Below are 19,281 nucleotides of genomic sequence, written 5' to 3'. Positions count from 1 at the left end.
GTGCACCAGAAATGAGCTTAAACATGACGGTACTCCAAGCACTGAAGAGCAAATTTAGAAAAAAAAGTCTTTTGGGAAGTAAGAACTAGAATGGCTAGGAAAGGAGGGCTTCCTAGAACTAGAGAAAATCTTGCTTTGTGCTCTATGTGGAATTTGCATACTGATATGCTTGTGAATGATGGCATGTACTCTGTTTTTTTCTTGTTTTGGTTGGTTTTTCGTAGTTTTGTTGATTGAGGAGGTTGTTTTTACTTTGTTTTGGCTGGTTTTCAGCCTTTGTAAGGGACTGTTTTGAGGTGTTGCTATGTTTTTGAGCTTTGGTTATATTGAAATTTCTCATTCATCCCCCCCCCCAAAAAAAAAAAAAAAAAAAATCTAGTAAATATATATATATATTCACTTAATTGTTGTAAGGTTGCTCAAATTGTAGCCGATCGAAGGTTCTCAATTATATATATATATATATGGAAAAGTAAACAGTACTCTACCCTCTCAAATTTTGGGACGTTTCTCAATTCGACTTTCAAAGTTTCAATTTTGGCAATGCACCCCAAACTTCCAAATTTTTGTAATTTGACTAATGTTATCCCAAAATTCTCATATTACCCCTAATTTTTATTTTTTATATAAAAAATTAAAAAATTAAAAAAAAAAAAAAAAAAAAAAAACAACAACAACAACAACAATATCAAATTTGGGGGGTGCAAAAATGGCCAGATAGCCAAGCCACCCAGAATTTTTTTTTAATTTTTTTTTATAAAAAAAAAAAAAAAAAAGAATTAGGGGCAATATGGGAAGTTTGGGATACAATTGGTCAAATTGCAAAAATTTGAAAGTTTGGAAGAGTGCATTGCCAAAATTGAAACATTAAAGATTGAATTGAAAATCGCCCAAAACTTTGTGGAGGTAAAGTGTACTTTTCCCATATATATATAGAGAGAGAAAAAAGATAGGGTTAAGTATTATAATAGAAGTGCGTGTTACACATTCTAAATTTTCTTTCCAAATGATGATGTGTCACCATCTCATAAGATTTATTATTTTGAGAAGTGAGATGGTGATATATCATTTAGAAACTAATTTTCAGAACAAAAATTTGAGATGTTTAGCATTTTTCATTATAATTTGTTATATATATACCTCATTTTCTTTATTAGGAAAAAAAGTGAAACAGGTATCACGTTTATGAAAGTAACGACTAATTAATTCATCGGCCCATAGAACTATAGGAGGAGTAATATGCAGATCATGATCAGGAAGGAAAAATAATCAAGAAATTAATCAAAGAATGTTTGCGTAACAGGATATATAATAGAAGAAAACTGATCAATCTCATTCAATAATATATATATATATATATATATATATAGAGAGAGAGAGAGAGAGAGAGAGAGAGAGAGTAAAATCGATCAAGAAAATTGTTGAATGAATAATAAAACTAAATTAATACATGATTTATTCGAGCACATAAACATGAAACATCCCGCTGCACTCTCTCCACATCAAAAACAAAAAACACATCGTTTTCAGGAGTCCGGCACGACCAGAGTCGCACTATGTTGCTGGGCTGCAGCCCATTCTGAAGAACCACTTGGTTCCAGCCATTCTTGATCAACAAGTACGATGAGGTCACGCCGCCAACGAACATGTCGTGCACCGCCAACTTCCTCAAAGTCAAGTTATTCTCCGAGAACTCCGAATTCATTAGCGTTATCGGAATCATACCTCCATTGTTCAGTGTTGTCTTCTCTTCCTCGGTCAAGAACTGTTGTTGGATTTCTCTTTGTGGGATCAGAAAGCGGCCGTTTTCCGGTCTTACATCAAGCAAGCACAACTGCTTTTGAGCCAGGAACACCGGCTCCGAGTACCCCCTTTGTAGAAGGACGTGGTTGATCGCTGCAGGGAGGGAAGGCGGCATTCTTCTTCTTTTCAACCTGAACTTGGTTTTCGTACTAGTGTAATATTTTTTATGAACATTAGCTAGAAGCAAATTTAGACACTCTATTTAAAGGCAACGAATTGGAGTACGTGCTGCTTTGGGTTTCCTAATCCCATTGTGATTGGGAAAAGGCTAAAAGAAAAAAAAATAAAAATACACGAATAATTATAAGTATTTTAAATCAATACATTAATTAGAATTAAACAGATAAATAAAATGTACGTGGTCCAATTAAAAAAGACGTACGGTTTCAGTATTTTAGAATTGTAGTGGTACTACTTGTAAATCCTAATCCAAGGAGTAGATGGTATATAGACCGACCGACTTAATATTTTTATTTTTCTTTTTCTTTATGTTCCCAGATAAGGATAAAATATATTTCAGTTAAATCTATGAAATACGTGTAAGTCGGGATCTCTATATCCTGAAATTATAATTGGGGCAGAAAAAGGTGAGAGGAGAGGGCCGGGCCTCATCTATTATTAATGCACTATATGACACATCTTTCTGAATAAGGATTTTTTACAATTTTATAAAATTTTCAAATTATATATATAGTTTTATGCCTTTTTTAAAAAAATGTGATTTGTTATTGAGATAGTCAAAAATAATTTTCTTCCCAAACACTACTTCTTCACCTTGAAGAGGCACTTTTTCATAAAATCAAAATATAGTTTTAGGCTCAATTTACGACTAAAGCTATTTCTTTTTTGTTAAAACTATTTCACCCAGCAGGACCTAGCTAGCTAGTGGAGAAACTTGTCCAAGTGATCACTGCCAATGCAAATATATAAGGAGAACATGGATATAATTGGACTAAGGAGTTTAACATTAAATAATGGCACTAGCCAAGAAAATTCCAGGCTAGAATCATACAGATTAATTAATTGAAAAAAAAAAAAAAAAAAAACTATTGCAATTTAAATGGGAATACGAGCATTGATAGGGGTGACCAGCGGGTAGGGGTGGAACTAGAACTTTTAGTTTAGGTGGACAAAATTTTTTTTAAAAAAATCTTGGGTTTGTAAAATATATTTTTAAAGGTTTATTTAAAAATAAAAATAAAAATTGGGGACCACCCTTTGGGTTGGGGGGCTAGGATGGTTCCGCCCTTGCCAGCACGATTTTTCATCCACCCGCTAAAGTAATGGGCAAATTTTTCTCTATTAACTTAGACATATAGATGAATTTTGAAAAAAAAATTCCATTTTACTTGTGTACAAATAGGAGGAGATAGATATGTTGAAGCTATAATTTACTTACCCGACTGCAAGTACCGACACAAGAGAAATGTTAGGTTTTTTAAACACACATTACTTTATGTTTTTATTTGCTAAAATAATAAATTACATAAGATGGCGACACATCATTTAGAAACCAAAATTTTGATTTTTTTTTTTGTTTGTAAAATGCCTTACATTTCTCCTGACACAATCTACCAAAGAAGGAAGGCATGTGTGTTTACTTGCAAAAATGTAAGTGCAAAATACACAAGTTAGTTATAGAAAGATTTCAAGATATTCATTCATTGAATTCTAGATAACTCAGGTTAAGTCAAAGTTGTGAGATTCACTTACTTAAAGTTGGTGGATCTTGCATCCCAATTGTCCAAAATAAGTAGATTATACGAGCTTAAATTGTCTTAATTTAAGTAAAATTTGAGTACGTGGACCTTACACAAATTCAATGATTGATTCATCAATTCACTATAAAAACAATGAATTATATTTCTCTTTTAATAATCCGAATCCAAACTATTATTTTTTTGCTACTATAAAGTTCATGATTAATTAAGATTTTTAAATTTGAGTGCTTAAAAAAATTTGACGGCCAAAGTCGTTACATAAATGTCACGCCCTGTTCCATCCACAACACATATCAAAAATAGACATGACCCACGTGGTTAGACGTAACAGGCACGTGTTGTCCTAAACAAATGTGTCTTTCAATATTGGAATGGTAGTTGAGAATATATATGATTGGAGATTTTTACTTCCATTTTTTTTCTTTTGTTTTTCGTTTGTTTATAATATGGGCATATATTTACAAGGCCTATTGGAAAATTATCAATGATTTTTAAATCTAATGGCATTCTCGTTTTTCATGTATATTGAGATGGTAATTGAGGATTATATGTTTAAATCTCACTAATTGTGTGAGTTAATTATCAAAAAAAAAAAGAAGAAAAAAAAGCCAAGTTATTTTTTAAAATAATAAATATTAATATAAAATTAAATATCTAAAAAACTCTACACAAATAATTATTATAACACAAGATACCAGCACAATCAGCGTCCATAAGCACCCAAAAAAAAGAAGACATCGACTGTGATGTAAGAGCCAAGAAACAGAGGAATCTTTCAGACCAAACTCTCGTCTCAAAATGCATATGATATGATTTTTTTAGAGGAAAATCCAGAGAACCCATTTCCTGATAAGGTATCTTTCTCCTTCCTGACCTATAAATTTACTTGCTTCTTATTCTCATCGAGTTTTGTTCCTGTTGATGTTGTCTTTATGCTTCAACGTTTGTATGCGTATCTTGGATACGGAATTGCTTCTGTTGATTTGTGAATATTCTGGTTTGTTATGAGACGGTTGTCTATCTGCTGTTGAACCTGTGAATTGTATCACAAAACTTTCGTATTTCACCTTCTGGGACGATAGTGAAACCAATTCGATTACAAGCTTTATTTGGTTTGAATTACATAAAGGATTTGAACTTTGAAGTGGGCGTTATCTAATTTTGTTTATCTCCTAGTTATTCTCAGAGAGATTTATATCTACCGCGGGATGTGGGTCTTGCGCCTGTTAACATTTTCCTGGATTCGGTTCCGGGTTTCGGTTATTACAATGAAATATAAAATGGGTTGTTTGTGATTTTTAGTTTGTTTTTTTACAGGGCCAATTCTAAATTGCGAATAAAATTTGTGGGTCTACGTGTTATGCTATATATTTGGTTGTCATTTATGCTTGCCTATGGGGCTTAGGAATTTACTTCATGATTCCAATTGGCGTACTTTAGGATTCAGGAATATTGCTTGCTTTTGTACCCTAGTAAAACACCATATCATTGATTGAGAGGTTCTCTTTGTTGGTAAAAGTAGGTTACCTTAGGCATGATGTTTGTTGTTAATCTATACATCAAGGTCAGTGTTATAGTGAGCATATTGCATAACTTTCAGTTGTTTCTCATCTTAAATGTTTCCTAACCAAACTCAAGCAGCTCTTAAATGTTTCCCAGAATGTTTAGTATGAGCTGGAGGATATCTTTAGCGCTCTATTTCTCATCGCTCAACTTCGTTTTCAGTTTGCACTGAATTGGTCCCGATCATATATTATTATATTCTGTCATCTGAATTCTGTTTATTCTTTCAGAGTGTTAGGATTCATGGCCAAAATAATTATGATAAGGCTTTGCTGAGTTGCTTAGTTGCAGACAGATTTGTTTAGCATTGAGCTCTCAAATGCCTAGATTATGGACTAGAGTAAATGCTTTAGTGGAAACTATCAGAGATTGGTAAGGCGTAATGGCTGCAGCAGAAGCAAAAGCAGAAAGGCAGCGCACAGCTAACCATTCCTTTGTCCAAGAAGATGCGAGGAGATCCCCCAAATTTTCTTGCTCCCCATCATCTTCTTCCTCAAAATCAGAGTCTGATGGTGCACCTGATAATGCTGCAAATGGACCTTATCATCCCCCCCCAACTTGCATACCTGATAAACCATATTCCGGTCCACCAACCAACATTAAGTGGTGGTTGAACCTGCAACCGCACGTTGGGCCCCAAAAGGATTTTACATATGAACAGCTAAATGCCTTGGAGACTGAGCTTGAAGTTTTGAGTTCTGGATTTATTCATAAAACTGCAAAAATTAGTGAGGATCACCAATCCAGGGAAAAATTTTGTAATCAAACTGTTATGAAAAACAATAATAATTCTTCTGTGGAGAAACCTTGGGAGGTTTCTACCACTTGTAAAAATAATGAACATGATACTGGAATGCAAGAATTCAAGGCTGTTTTTGGTAATGATTCACAGAGAACTACTAATAAAAAGGACTTGGGGGAGTTCTGGTACTTAGATGATAAATTCACGGGCTTGGATTCTTTCAACTGCTTGGTCCCAGAACAAGCCAAGAGGCTTTCTTCTGATCTAGGATCCAATTGGGTGGGAGCTGAGAAGGCTGAGCCTTGGTGGCGCTCTGCTGGTCAAGACGGGTTGGCTTCCTTGGTTGCTCAGAAGTCACTTGAACATATTGAGAATTGTGATCTTCCCCGACCCCTGGCCAAGCATTTTAGGAAGGGGCCATCTACTTGTACAGAGTGTTTTGAATGTGATGAGAGTTTGGCTTCATCTTTAGAGAAGATGGTTGATAAGGGATTCTCTAGTCTGAAGAACTATACCTGGGAAAGCCCCACTACAGATCACTCACTCCAGGATTCAGACCAGCCTTTCAGGTAATGCTCTAGAATTGTTACTTTGCAGTTCTTTTGTCATCAGTACTTCATTTAGGGAGTGGTTGATGCTTCATGAAGCTATCCGTTTTATTTTACACATCTGAGCACATGGAACAATCTATGATGGGGTGCTAACCAAATAGAAACCTCATCTTTTTCACTGCAGTTAGTGGTAACAATTTATTTGCCCCTTTTTTTTCAGTAAGTGTGGTGCAATGTACCCATCTAGATACTTCAAATAGTTTAAATAGATTTTAGATATCATAACCCAAATTTCATGAGCATAATTGATTGATATTGGTGTGTTATCTTTACTAGTATATAAGAAAAGAACTAATAATATATCAGTCAAGAATTAAGCTATTTTTATAAAGAGGATTATCATTTAATTCAAACTTATAATTGTTACAAAGGTCCACCATTTTGCACATGTAGCAATGAAGCTCTTTCAGTTTGATGGGATGGACACCTCACATAATTGTTAGAATACACAAGTAGATTCTAAGCAATAATCAGCAAATGAAATATGAAGGATGTCATTTATTTGATCCATTAAATTCCCTTGTTTCAAAGTGAAGTTAAAGTAAAAAAATTTTACTCATTACATGCTAGCAAAATCACAATAGACTTGTTATAGTTTGATGTACAATCTTCTCTTATTTACAAGTATACACTGCTAGAGAAATAGAATAGTTTATTAGGTTCTTTATTTATTGTAAAAGAAAAAAAAAGATCTTGTCTTTTTTGGATGAATAAAATTTTCATTCAAACACAAACAGAACACCAAAACACACCAGCAAGAAGAAAAAAAGATCTTGTTTTTGTTTGATGATATTTCTCATTATGATCCATCTACATTGTTTTTTCCTAGCACATTTGCTCCAGATTAATGATTGTAATGATTGTCCAATTGGTATTCTGTGGGGGCCTAAAATCTAATAGTCCGACATAACATCCCATGGGATGGCACACCCATGGACAGAGGGAAACAAGGGTTTCTTAGGGGGGTAGAGGTTCATTACTACCACGTTTAACGATTTGGGGAATTTTGGGGTGTCTTCTAACACATGTCAACTGTCTTTGTTTTCGGCTACCTATCCTGAACTAATAGAGGATTGTCGATTGCTTTAGTTTTTTGTTACTTACCTTCAATAGTAAGAATCTCCTTTAGTTTGTTACTTGGACGAACATGAATATGCATTTCCTGGCACTCATGGTTCAGGCACAAATTTTGGAGCCCTTCTAACACATTTGTCAACTGTCTTTGTTTTCGACTACCTATCCTGAACTAATAGAGGAAGGAATTATACTCACTATTTGATTGCTGATCAGTTTATTTATCCATGTTGATAAATATTTTGCTCCAGCAACAGTATTGGTAATGGTACAAGTAAGGACGAGGCAGATGATGATCCTAGCAAGACTAAATTGTTGGAGGCACTGTGTCATTCTCAAACACGAGCAAGGGAAGCTGAGAAAGCAGCACAGGAAGCCTATGCTGATAAGGAGCACATTATCACGCTCTTTTTTCGACAGGCATCACAGCTCTTTGCTTATAAGCAGTGGTTCCAGCTGCTGCAGCTCGAGAATCTCTACATCCAGCTTAAGAACAAAAACCAACCAATTTCCAGTCTTTTTCCGGTTGTCTTACCTTGGGTTCCACACAGAGGCAGGCAAATGAAGAAGGGTCAGCGGAGGGCTGGAAAGAGAAAACGTGGTAGACAAAGGAATGAAATTAGAAAGTGTGCAGTTGCTTTTGCATTGGGGTTAGGTCTTGCCAGCGCTGGTTTGCTCCTTGGTTGGACCATGGGGTGGTTGTTTCCACCTCTTTAAATTTGCTCCTTGGATATGGCTGTCAATGACACCCCTGTGCAGTTCACCATAATGCTTGAATGGAATCTGCTTTGCATTTTGGTCATTGGGTTGCATGGGGATGCATGCTTCAAATTGGTAACATTTTTCAACTGTGTATGTATGTAATATGTATGCACCAATTTAGATTTGTTTCATGTGTATATTGAAGTACATAATTTGTATGAGGGATGTGACTAGATGTAAATATTCATATAATTTGGTAAAACATATTGAGATTAGATTATCCGCCTTCTTTTAAACTGTGGGTTTCCTATATTGAGACTTTTTGATTGGGAACTAGCTAGGGCTCCTAAGGGGTATATTTACTTGTACTTTTTTTTGGGGGGGAGAGGATTACTGAACCCTTTAGGGTTGATTTGTAAGCCATATCCTTTTTTGGATTACGCTGGATCTGCCATCCCATTGATAGTGGGATATGAAGTACATATATATTAGATGCATTTGTTGCTCTAGGCTTCAACACTAGCCTAGCGTGCACTGTTTGGGTTGGTCCAGCTCACCATGAGCATAGTTTAACAGTTATAGACAATCAAATCAACGAAATGATCCGATCTAATTTTAAGTGACCGTCTTGTTTATCGGTTGCAAAACGTGTGAAGAAAAATGGTAATTTCAAAATGCAATTAAAGAAAATGTGATTCCTTCAAGGGTTAAAAGTTCACAATGAAAATTAACCACTAAATAAGCATTTTAAACAATATATATATATATATTAAAAAAAATGAAAGATTAATTTTCACGATCAAGTAATCTTAATATATGGAATATTATTCTTATGTGGAATTCGTTTAGGGTTATTCTTTCGTTTCGAATGGCTTAATTATATGACATACATAGAGGTTTTTCTTTTTGTTGAATAAGATTAAAAAAAATGGTTAAATACTATTTTTCTCCTTAGGGTTTCATTTTATTCTTAAAGTTTCAGGAATTTTTTAATTCGAACTCTAATGTTTAAAAATTGGCAATATACCCCTAATGTTTCAAAAAATTTCAATTTAGACCCTCCGTTACGAATTTCCATATAATTGGATGGAAATCATCTCACATGCATCTCACGTGGAATTTTGATACTCTCTATTCCAATTTTGCCCTCATTAAAACTTACGAAATTAAAGATAATTACGTAATTTCAAAGGTTTTAATGAGGGCAAAATTAGAATAGAGGATATCAAAATTCCACGTGAGACGCGTGTGGGATGATTTCCATCTAATTAGACGGAAATTAGTAACGGAGGGTCTGAATTAAATTTTTTTTGAAACATTAGGGGATACATTGCCAATTTTTAAATATTAGGGTTCGAATTGAAAAATTCCTGAAACTTTAGAGGTAAAGTGAATTTTCCCCTTTTTTTCTACTTTTTTGTTTTAAATTTTTAACAGTTTTAGTTTTTTAATTATTGATTTTTTTATAATATTTAGTTTTTAATGATTTGTTTATTATTATTATTTTTTAAAATGAATTCGCCCTTCAAAATATTGTTTCTTGTTGTGTGCATGCGCACGGGGATACGTAAAGCACCAGGTGGCTTTTTCGGCGGTGGCATTGCCTATTTAAGTAGGGGTGGGCAAATTAACCGTTACCGTTTAACCGGCCGTCTACCGGCTTCGACCGAACCGATATAAACCGTAGCCGATATGCCGATATCCTTATCGGTTAAAAAAAGTATACCGGAATTCGGTCCGGTCCGGTCCGGTCCGGTTAAGAGGTTCTTATCGGTTAACCGGTTAACCGATAAGAAACCGGATTTTTTTTTTTTTTTTTTTTTTTTTAAGTCCTAGTCCCAAAACGGCGCCGTTTAGTCTTTTAGAGAGGTTTCCAAATTCCCACAAGTGACACAGGTTTCCGAATTTGTGTAATGGTATTGCCCATGACTTATTTTCCTTTTGCTAAGTGACTTTAATTAGTTAATACTTTGTTTATTATTTATTAATGAATTTTATTTTAATTTGGGTTTGGGTAGGTTTGATTTTTTTTTTTAAGTGATGGCATTTGATGAGATTTCTTTGCCTTTGGTAAAAGCATTTTTCATTAACTAGTTTTGCTAGTCTAATTAGCATTCATTATGTTAATTAGTCCATTTACTTTGAAAAAATGTATTTTATAAGATTAAAAAAAAAAAAAAAAAGTTGAAGTGGATCAATATAAAAAAATTTCAATTTTTAGCCCAAAAAACAAATATTTGGGTCCCAACAAAAAGTATTTGGTCCCTAAAATAACTCATTTTTAATAAATTATTTTAGCCCAACAAAAAGTATTTGGGCTCTCAAAAGTAAAAAAAACTCATTTTTGGTTTTTGGCCCAACAAAATAAATCAATATAAAGCTCTCGGTTAAATCGGTTAACCGGTTTAACCGGACCGTTTAACCGTGTACCGTTTTAACCGAAATTATCGGTTAAAATTCTTATTGGTTCGGTATCGGTTAATAAACCGTTTAACCGAAAATTATCGGTTAATAACTGATAAAGTCCTTAACCGGACCGTTTTGACCGATAACCAGGCCTATATTTAAGCAAATTAAACTCTTTAAGCTATGATTACAAAAAAAAAAAAAAAACTCTCTAAGCTTTCTAGTGCAGCGCTTGAAATAATGAAGGAGGTGGCGATTGCGGCTTTTACTCTTCTCTCTATGAAGAACCCGCGGCCGCCAGCAAGAGCAGAGCCGGAACCTCGGGATCTTCCACCAGTCCCGATGCTCCACGGAATCATCGGGCAATGCTCTCAGCCCTATGTGAAGGCGTTGACGTCAACTGATACGAAAGCTGACCAGGGCAGGATTTTCATCGCGAAACAATTTGTGCGGGACTCTCTCTTACCGTTGCTGAACAAAGACGAAAAGCTTGACCTTATTGGCATTCCGGTCTCCGTTTACGATCTCAAGGGTGTGAGATACGAAATGAAGTTCAAGTGCTGGTCGTCAAAATACTACGTTCTTACAGGAGGCTGGGGAGCGTTCTGCCGTAAACATCATGTGAAGCCGAAAGATGACGTCAAGCTGTGGGTGTTCCGCCATAATGAAAATGATAAGCTTTGCTTGGTCATCCTTTTTGAGAAGATGAAAAAGTAGAAGGGATCGGAGCAGTTGAATGGCTTGGATTTTTGTTCCGATCGAGTTGGCAACACAAATGTTATATATATATATAGAATTTTCGCCTATAAGGCAATAGGACTTTTTGTTTCTATTTTTGGCAATTTAAGAATATTTTGTTATTTTCTTTTGTTGCCAATGCATAATGCATGCATAAGAGCACTAGCAGCAGACTCCCTATAGCCCATTCGATTCCTTATGTTTAGAAAAAATCTAAAAAACACCACAAAAATGCATTTACATTAAAAGCCGTAAATATAACCAACATCAAAGGGCATCTACAGTATTTCCCAATGCATAAGAGCACTAGCAGCAGACTCCCTATAGTACATTCATTTCTCTATGTTTAGGGAAAATATCAAAAACACCACAAAAAAGCATCTACATCAGAAGCCCTAAATATAACCAACATCAAGGGGCATCTACATTGTGGGAAACACTGTACATGCCCAATGCATTATTAAATTATAAAAAACTGATTCTTTCTCTCCTCTCCTTCACATGTCCCAACAATTCTCTATCATCTCTCCTCTCTCATTGGTTGCAATGATAAAAAAAAATAATATTTAATTCATATAAGGAAAAATAATGGAATCTATTGTGAAATGTTTTTCTATAGGGAATCAAAAAGTAGTTTTATTCCCTAAATTAAGGGAAAATGATTGGGAAGCTGCTGTTAGTGCTCTAAGATCAGCAACTTCTTTCTCATTTTCCCTAAATTTAGGGAACAAAATTACTTTGTGCTTCCCTATTTAAATATATTCCACAATTGATTCCCTTTATATTTCCCTATAACATTAAAATATTATTCTTTTTATTTTATTTTATTATATTATATTCATTCATTTTGCATAGGGAAATGTGAGAGGGAAGAGAATGTCCTTTACCTTTTATAATTATAATAAATCACGTGGATTGATACTTCAACTATAGCAATCATAATATATAAGGAAGATATAAAGAAGCTGTTGTATGTGAGTTTTTGTGATTTTTTTTGAAATTTTTTCTATATATGGGAAAAGAAGCAACTTTAGGATAGCTGTTAGGAATGCTCTAACCATTATTTTTTAATTTGAACGCTTGTCTTCAGCCTTTGACATTACAAATTACTTGTATAGAAGTGTACTAAATTAAGCTGCTTGTCTTGCTCCTTGCCTTGCTTTGTGAGTATTGCAAAAGGATCTTGGAAGTCTACTTGTAGCTTGGAGAAGGTTGAAGCTTATACCATTAAGGGTGTTTGGGCTATGTTAAGTTATAGATATAAAATTATATAGGCCAATAGTAATCTAACCCAGTTAATTAAATAGAGTTAAACCCTCAATCTTAACACGCTAATTTTGTGTCAGATTTGCAAACGATGACAATTTTAGCTATGTCATGGATTAGAGCATGTTTCGAGATTTGAGATGAATAAACCTCTCGAAAGCCATCACCTAGGCATTTGTTAACTAATAGAAAAAGAAATACTATAGAATTTTTTTTGATCAAATACTCTAGAATTGGATCATATGACATTGCTGCGAAAGCTGCTGGGTTTTGTTGTTTGAAAGGAATTCTAATGGCTATATGATATCTTAAGTGCCCAATCAGCTAAGGTCCCTCCTCTTGAAGCCCATGCAGGCCTTTTGGACACCAATTGGCAGCTAGCTTCTGCTGGATCCCAGGATCTTTTTCTACAAGGGATTCTCTTGTGGTTAGCTTGGGCATCAACCAGCCCATAGTCATTGTTGATTGGCCCATACTCCACAACCGTTGACCTTTTGCCATGGAGGCTTAAAAAAATTGAGGCATAGAAGTTAAAAGTCTAAATAAGGCATATTTTTTAATTTCAATATAATAACGTAATAAAGAAAGGAACGATTTATGGGCCGATCATGAAGAATCATCCCAGGAGCATAATGGGCCTATTATGGCCTACATCAATGTTTCATGAGGAATAACTGAACATCTTGTAGAATCCATCTAGCTGGAGTCGGCTTGTTTGATTGCAAAGCAATCCCAACGACACAAATTTTTTACAGATAAATGCATGTTTTTATTGGGAAATGCTTTCAAACAAATTTTTTTAAAAAAATTTTATAATATGATGCGGTAGAATATGATTAAATTTATCAAACGTTGAATTTATGTCATTTCTAATCATGTTGTGCCACATCATGTTGTAAAAGTTTTTTTATAAAATTTGTTTGTAAGCCTAGTATTCCTCTTTACCTTTTCCATTAGAATTATATTTTCCTTTTTTTTAATAAGGATTAGGTTTTTGCCTTTCCTATTAGGGTATGGTTTTCTTTTCCTATTAGGATTTATTTTATCTATTAAATTTTATTGTTTACCTTTTTTTAACCCACATATATATATATATATATATATATATATATATATATGAGAAATGCTATAATCTAATAAAAATTTCACATTTTGCTCATAAAAGTCTATATGGCAAGATGCCACATCATTTTTTTGTTGACGAAAAAAAAAATAACAAAAAGAAGATGTGGCATCTTGCCACGTGGACTTTTACGGACAAAATATAGAGTTTTTATTACATTCTATCATTATCTATATATATGCGCCACGTACTCATGAAAAATTATAATAAAATATTTATATATTATCCAGAATCTTGTTCTTAAAATTTAAAAATAAATGCACCGACATACCTTGGGTCCTTGACCCAAAAATATAGGAGGCAGCTGGCCTATTTAACTACGTACAAGAGAAGAGCAAGTTAATTTGTTGTGCCTTCTTTAAGCAAAACTTTCTGTGCTTGAGAGAAAGGAAAGGAAAAACAAAATAATGGATGACGCAAGTACTGGGGCTTGGACTCTTTTCTTTATGCAGTACTCGGAGTTGGATGAGAAATCTGCCATGGCTTTGCGTCATGAATTGTGGAAAAGAGACAATATTGTTAACATTCTCTCTTTTCCAAGTAGGCTCCACGGATTCGTTGGGCCCTATTCTGAGCTCTTTGTGAAGGAGTTGACAGCCACCGATACGAAATCCGACCAAGGCAGGCTTTTCATCAAAAAACAATTTGCCAAGGCCTCTCTCTTGCCGTTGCTGAACAAAGACGAAAACCCGGTCGATGGGGTTCGGGTCACCGTCTACGATCCAAATGGTATGGAATGCCAAATGATGTTCAAGTTTTGGGCGCAAAAATACTACGTTCTTACTCAAGGGTGGAAGGCGTTCTGCCATGATCGTCATCTGGGCAGCAAAGATGTCGTTAAGCTGCGTATGTTCCGCCATCTTAAAACAAGAAGCCTTTGCTTTGTCATCTCCTATGTGAAGACGACAAAGTAGATCCATCTGATGAAGCCTGCAGCTGGTCTATTCTCAATGCTCACTGCGTCTGCATGCCTCGTTTAGATCCATGCATCTTTTCTTATTTTTTTATTTTTTTATTTTTATAAGTCATCCTTCTGATTTTATTCTCATTTATTTTTCTCTTTGCCTTCTAGCTCTTCTGTTCATTAGTAAGCTTTGCATCCCGATTAAGGCCATGGCTTGCATGATGTAATTGATCTCTATTTTAATTCAAGTTAATATATATATATATATATATATATATATATATATATATATATATATATAGCCACGTGAGGGACTCATTTAATTAAATTAAATTAAATTTTGTGTTACATGGCAATTTTAGTTAGGTCACAACGAAAACTGTTGGGTTTTGTTGGTAACCCGTTTTAAAAAAATTTGGCATTTTGGGCTTATTTTAGTTATTGGACTTAATTTTTAGGCTTAATTTAACATTTTTGGCCCTTTTAAAAAAAAAAAAAAAAACAGTTAGCATTTTTGTTCCAATAAGTTGGGTTTTTGTTGTGATTGTTTAAAAAAAAAAAAAAAACCTAAAAAAATCCCAAAATTCCTGAAAAATTTTTAATTTTTGTTTGGCTTTTGGACCTAAAAAATTAAAATCCAATGTTTAAAAATGCCCTAAAAAATAAAAAATATATTGTTATTATTATTATTATTATATATATATACCCGGTTTTCCCGTTATAACCGGGTATATAAAAATTTCAAAACCAGTAACCGGACCAAGGTACCCGGTTACCGATTTTTTTCAACCAGGTTCCCAATAACGGATTACTAGTTGGTACTCAGTTATCGGTTGATGACCGGTTTTTTTTTACTCCCCTTTTGTTGTTTGAAAGGAAGTCCTGTGGCTACATCTTAGCTGCCCAATCAACAAAGCTCCGTCCTCTTGAAGCCCATGCAGCCCTTTTGGACACCAATGGGCAGCTAGCTTCTGCTGGATCCCAGGCCCTTTTTCTACAAGGGATTCTCTTGTGGTTAGCTTGGGCATCAACCAGCCCATACTCATGGTTGATTGGCCCATACTCCACAAACCATTGACCTTTTGAAAGGGAGGCTCAGGGTGCGTTTGAGAGTGCGTTTTTAAAAAAATAATCTGCGATTTTAAACCAAATCGCAATTTTAGGGTGTTTGGGATTGCGATTTTAAAAACGCAAATTTTAAAATCGCAAAAAAATCGGCGATTTTCATAAGCTGATTAGAGGGTGCTTATTTGAAAAAGTACGAATTTAAAACAAAATTACGATTTCTATTAAAAAGATATTTGGCGCAATAGTTACCTTTTTTAGAACGAGAATGAAAAAAAATACCAAGAATATCCACCTAAAATATATTAAAACCCTTTTTTTCTCTTTTTTTTTTTTCTTCATCATCTCTGTCTTGTTCATCCTTATTGGTAATTTGGTCATGAAACCGCAATTATATGCTAATGTTATCCAATCACTCAATTGATAAAAAAAAAAAAAACTTTTTAGTATGTTTTACCAAACTCCTATGCAATTTTAAAAACACAATTTTTAAAATTGCATTTATTGAAATTGCACTGCCAAACGGGCCCTCAATAAAAATTGAGTCATAAAAGGCAAAAGTCTAAATAAAGCATTTTTAATTTTTTTTTTTTTTTTGACATGTCCGCACAAGGAGGGGGAAGGGGGATTCGAACTAGTGACCTCCGTTTCATTAAGCGTGGTCCCAGCCGATTGAGCTACCTCTTGGGGACAAAACATTTTTAATTTTAATATAATAACATAATAAAGAAAGGAACAATTTATGGGCCGATCATGAAGAACCATCCCAGGAGCATAATGGGCCTAATATGGCCTTCATCAATGTTTCATAAGGTATAACTGAACATCTCTTGTAGAAGCCATCTAACTGAACTTATATGCGAGCATGAAAAAAGAAGTGCTTATTTGCCAGCGAAGCCCAGTTGCTTTGGTTTATTTGTTCGTATCTCTTACTCAAATGGTGGATTTGTTTCTCTTTAATAATTTAAAAATTCTTATCCATAGCCTAAGCAATGGTAAAGAGCCTGTCTTCAAACTTTTAATTAAATCCCACAGCTTTTGCATAAACCTAAAGCAATAAGCCTAATCCATCCTCTTTTTAAAGAAAGAACATAGTTGGAATTGTTGGAACAATGCTCATCACCATTTGGATCATACATTGTTAAAAAAAATAATAATAAAAAAAATAAAAAAGAAAAAAAGAACGAATACTGAAACATCAGCTTAATAAAATGGCATATAGTATTTAGCATTACTCATAAGATGTATGGGACTAATTTCACAACCAGAATTGCTCACGTTCTCATTAAAAAAATGAAGATAAAAGTATCCTAGTACTACAATCTACAAGTGTATTATTTTCTTCAAATGGTTTTTTAAGGATTAATTAAGATGTATTGCATGTGGTCAGGGGTGGAAATAGACTTTTAGGTTTGGGGGGCAAAAATATATATTTTAAAAAAAAATTGCAGGGGGGCAAAAAAAATATTTGTAAGGGTATTTTTTTAAAAAAAAAAAAAAAAAAAAAAAATTAAGGATGAGTTTTCAAATTTTGGGGTGTCTACAGCCCCCCAAAGCATGCCCTATGCCCCTGCATGTGGTATAATAGGTATTCTATGGTTGGCTTGATCTTGCTACCAATACAAAAATAAAGCTTGTGCATGATGCAATCATTCCTGATCCCTGCTAGGTCATCAAGCTTGTTTCTTATTCTCTTGATCTTCACCTCTCTGCATGGAAAGATGCCTCCCTTCCCTCTCTTTGGCTTCCCCCTCTCTTGGGAAGAATTAAGGGCAATTTTGATATGGCGGTTAGAGACTCGTTTGCGGTTGCTGCTGCTGTGATTAGTGATGCTACTGGTAATATTATCTTGGCTGCCACTTTGAAGTTGGTTGGTTCGGATGTTCTCCAAAGTGAAGCTACAGCTGCTCTCTTAGCCTCTAGGCTTGCTACTTCTACGGGAGTTGGCTTTTTTTGATCTTGAAGGAGATGCCCTCCTTGTTTTGCTGGCTATTAATTCTCCTGCTGCTTTTGCTTCTTGGAATTTTGCTTCTATTGTTTATGATATTAGTTTAGAACTGTCCTCCTTTCAAAACTGAAATACTTTGAAAGTGTCACAATGTGCTAATTTTCGTTTTTTCGAGCACATGCTTTAGCTAAATAGGCCTCTTCCCACCTTGTGTTCGGAAGCATTCTTATGGGATCTCTATTCTTTATTCCATTCGGATCAAGAGTGGAAAAAATCATCTCTTATAACTTTTTTCCCCATTTGCTTAGAAAAAATACAAAAAAAAAATACAAAAATAAAGAAAGGTTTTGGATATTACATAATGGGGCGGTTCAACTAATCATCTTTAGGTGATTTGGCAACCCTTAAAAAGATGGTCCAGCTACTCTTAAATCGGGCAGTTTGAGGTGGTAGAACTGTTACGGATATAAATCATTTAGAATAAATGTAGATTTTGTATTTCCTAAATCAAGTGATTAGATAATATTTGTTAATCCTAATTTAAGGGATATCTTTGTATTTTAAATATTTCAAATTACATGTAAAACTCTATAAATAAAGTTATGTAGTCAAATCATATAATCAAATCATATAATCAAGGAAATATGTAGCCTATTAAGGCTTTGATGTGTGGATGTAGGTTATATGTTGAACTACCTTAATCTGTGTGTCTTTTTCTCTTTTCCTTATTTCATATTATTCTGCTTTATATTTATCTTATTATATGTTTCTATGAATTGCAATTTTCTTTTTTTTATTCACTTCATTTTTCTCCTCTAATTGTTTTCTCTATGATTTTAACATGTATCAGAGAAGAAAACGATTTATGAGGTCCATTGTTTGCCTAAAAAGAAAACAAAAACAAAAAAAGAAGGAAGGAAGTTTTTTGGTTCATGCAGAATTGATAAAAATGAGATCTCATATTCTTTGTTTGGTTTAGCAATCGAAAAAGAAAGAAAAAAAAAAATTAGAGGAGCAAGCTTCTCTTCCTGAAAGGCCGGCTAGGCCTAAAGCAAAAGAAAAAGGAAAAGACAAAAAAAAAAAAAAAAAAAAGCCCAAAAGGCAGATGTTTTGGCCCTTGTGACCCATTTCAAGCCTAAAGTTGGCTCATTCCGGCCATAGTAGCCTATGTCAAAATTGTAGCCAAAAGTTACCGATGTCAAAATTTCGATTAAAGTAACCGATGCCAGCCAAAAAGTTGCCGATATTCAAATCCTGGCCACAGTCGCCTAATGGACCATTCAAAAACATGTTAAGGATATAAATCATTTAGAATAAATGTAGATTTTGTATTCTCTAAATCAAGGGATTTAAGGAATATTTTTATATTTCAAATATTTCAAATTACATGTAAAGCTATATAAATAGAGTTGTGTACTTATATCATATAATCAATGAAATATGTAGTTTATTAAGGCTTTGAAGTGTGGATGTAGACTATATGCTGAACCACCTTAATCTCTGTATGTCTTTCTCTCCTTTCTTTATTTCATATTATTCCGCTTTATATTTATCTTATTATATGTTTCTATAAGAACCACCCCGACCAGTCACTATGACCAAATGGGTTTGACCA

At 34.2% G+C, this 19,281-nt stretch overlaps 2 protein-coding genes across 3 annotated transcripts; both read left to right on the top strand.

Annotated features, from left to right (window-relative positions):
• The first annotated feature begins 4,250 nt into the window (after positions 1 to 4,250).
• LOC132167334 (uncharacterized) lies at positions 4,251 to 8,496 on the top strand. 2 transcript variants are annotated; one of them, XM_059578277.2, is made up of 3 exons: positions 4,251 to 4,378; positions 5,454 to 6,398; positions 7,772 to 8,496. In XM_059578277.2, exons 2-3 carry the CDS (start codon positions 5,470 to 5,472, stop codon positions 8,229 to 8,231), a joined length of 1,389 nt encoding a protein of 462 aa, XP_059434260.2. In that variant the 5' UTR covers positions 4,251 to 4,378; positions 5,454 to 5,469; the 3' UTR covers positions 8,232 to 8,496. The 2 variants fall into 2 exon arrangements, with proteins under 2 accessions (XP_059434260.2, XP_059434259.2); XM_059578276.2 differs by having other exon boundaries at positions 7,766 to 8,496.
• Positions 8,497 to 10,862: 2,366 nt separating this feature from the next.
• Positions 10,863 to 11,339, top strand: LOC132167216 (putative B3 domain-containing protein At4g03170). Its single transcript, XM_059578123.2, has one exon. It carries the CDS (start codon positions 10,863 to 10,865, stop codon positions 11,337 to 11,339), a length of 477 nt encoding a protein of 158 aa, XP_059434106.2.
• The last annotated feature ends 7,942 nt before the right edge of the window (positions 11,340 to 19,281 follow it).

This window comes from Corylus avellana, chromosome 2, assembly GCF_965113065.1.
Source record: "Corylus avellana chromosome 2, dhCorAvel1.hap1.2, whole genome shotgun sequence".
NCBI classification, from domain to species: Eukaryota; Viridiplantae; Streptophyta; class Magnoliopsida; order Fagales; family Betulaceae; genus Corylus; species Corylus avellana.
Note: the sequence above shows the minus strand (reverse complement) of the source record. Positions and strands in the feature narration are given on the sequence as shown.

What these genes read in the sequence shown, in the direction of transcription:
- LOC132167334 (XM_059578276.2), top strand. Translation starts at nt 5,470, where the DNA reads ATGGCTGCAGCAGAAGCAAAAGCAGAAAGGCAGCGCACAGCTAACCAT. An exon ending in GATTCAGACCAGCCTTTCAG is followed by an intron (nt 6,399 to 7,765) that starts GTAATGCTCTAG and finishes ATTTTGCTCCAG; the next exon opens with CAACAGTATTGGTAATGGTA.
- LOC132167216 (XM_059578123.2), top strand. Translation starts at nt 10,863, where the DNA reads ATGAAGGAGGTGGCGATTGCGGCTTTTACTCTTCTCTCTATGAAGAAC.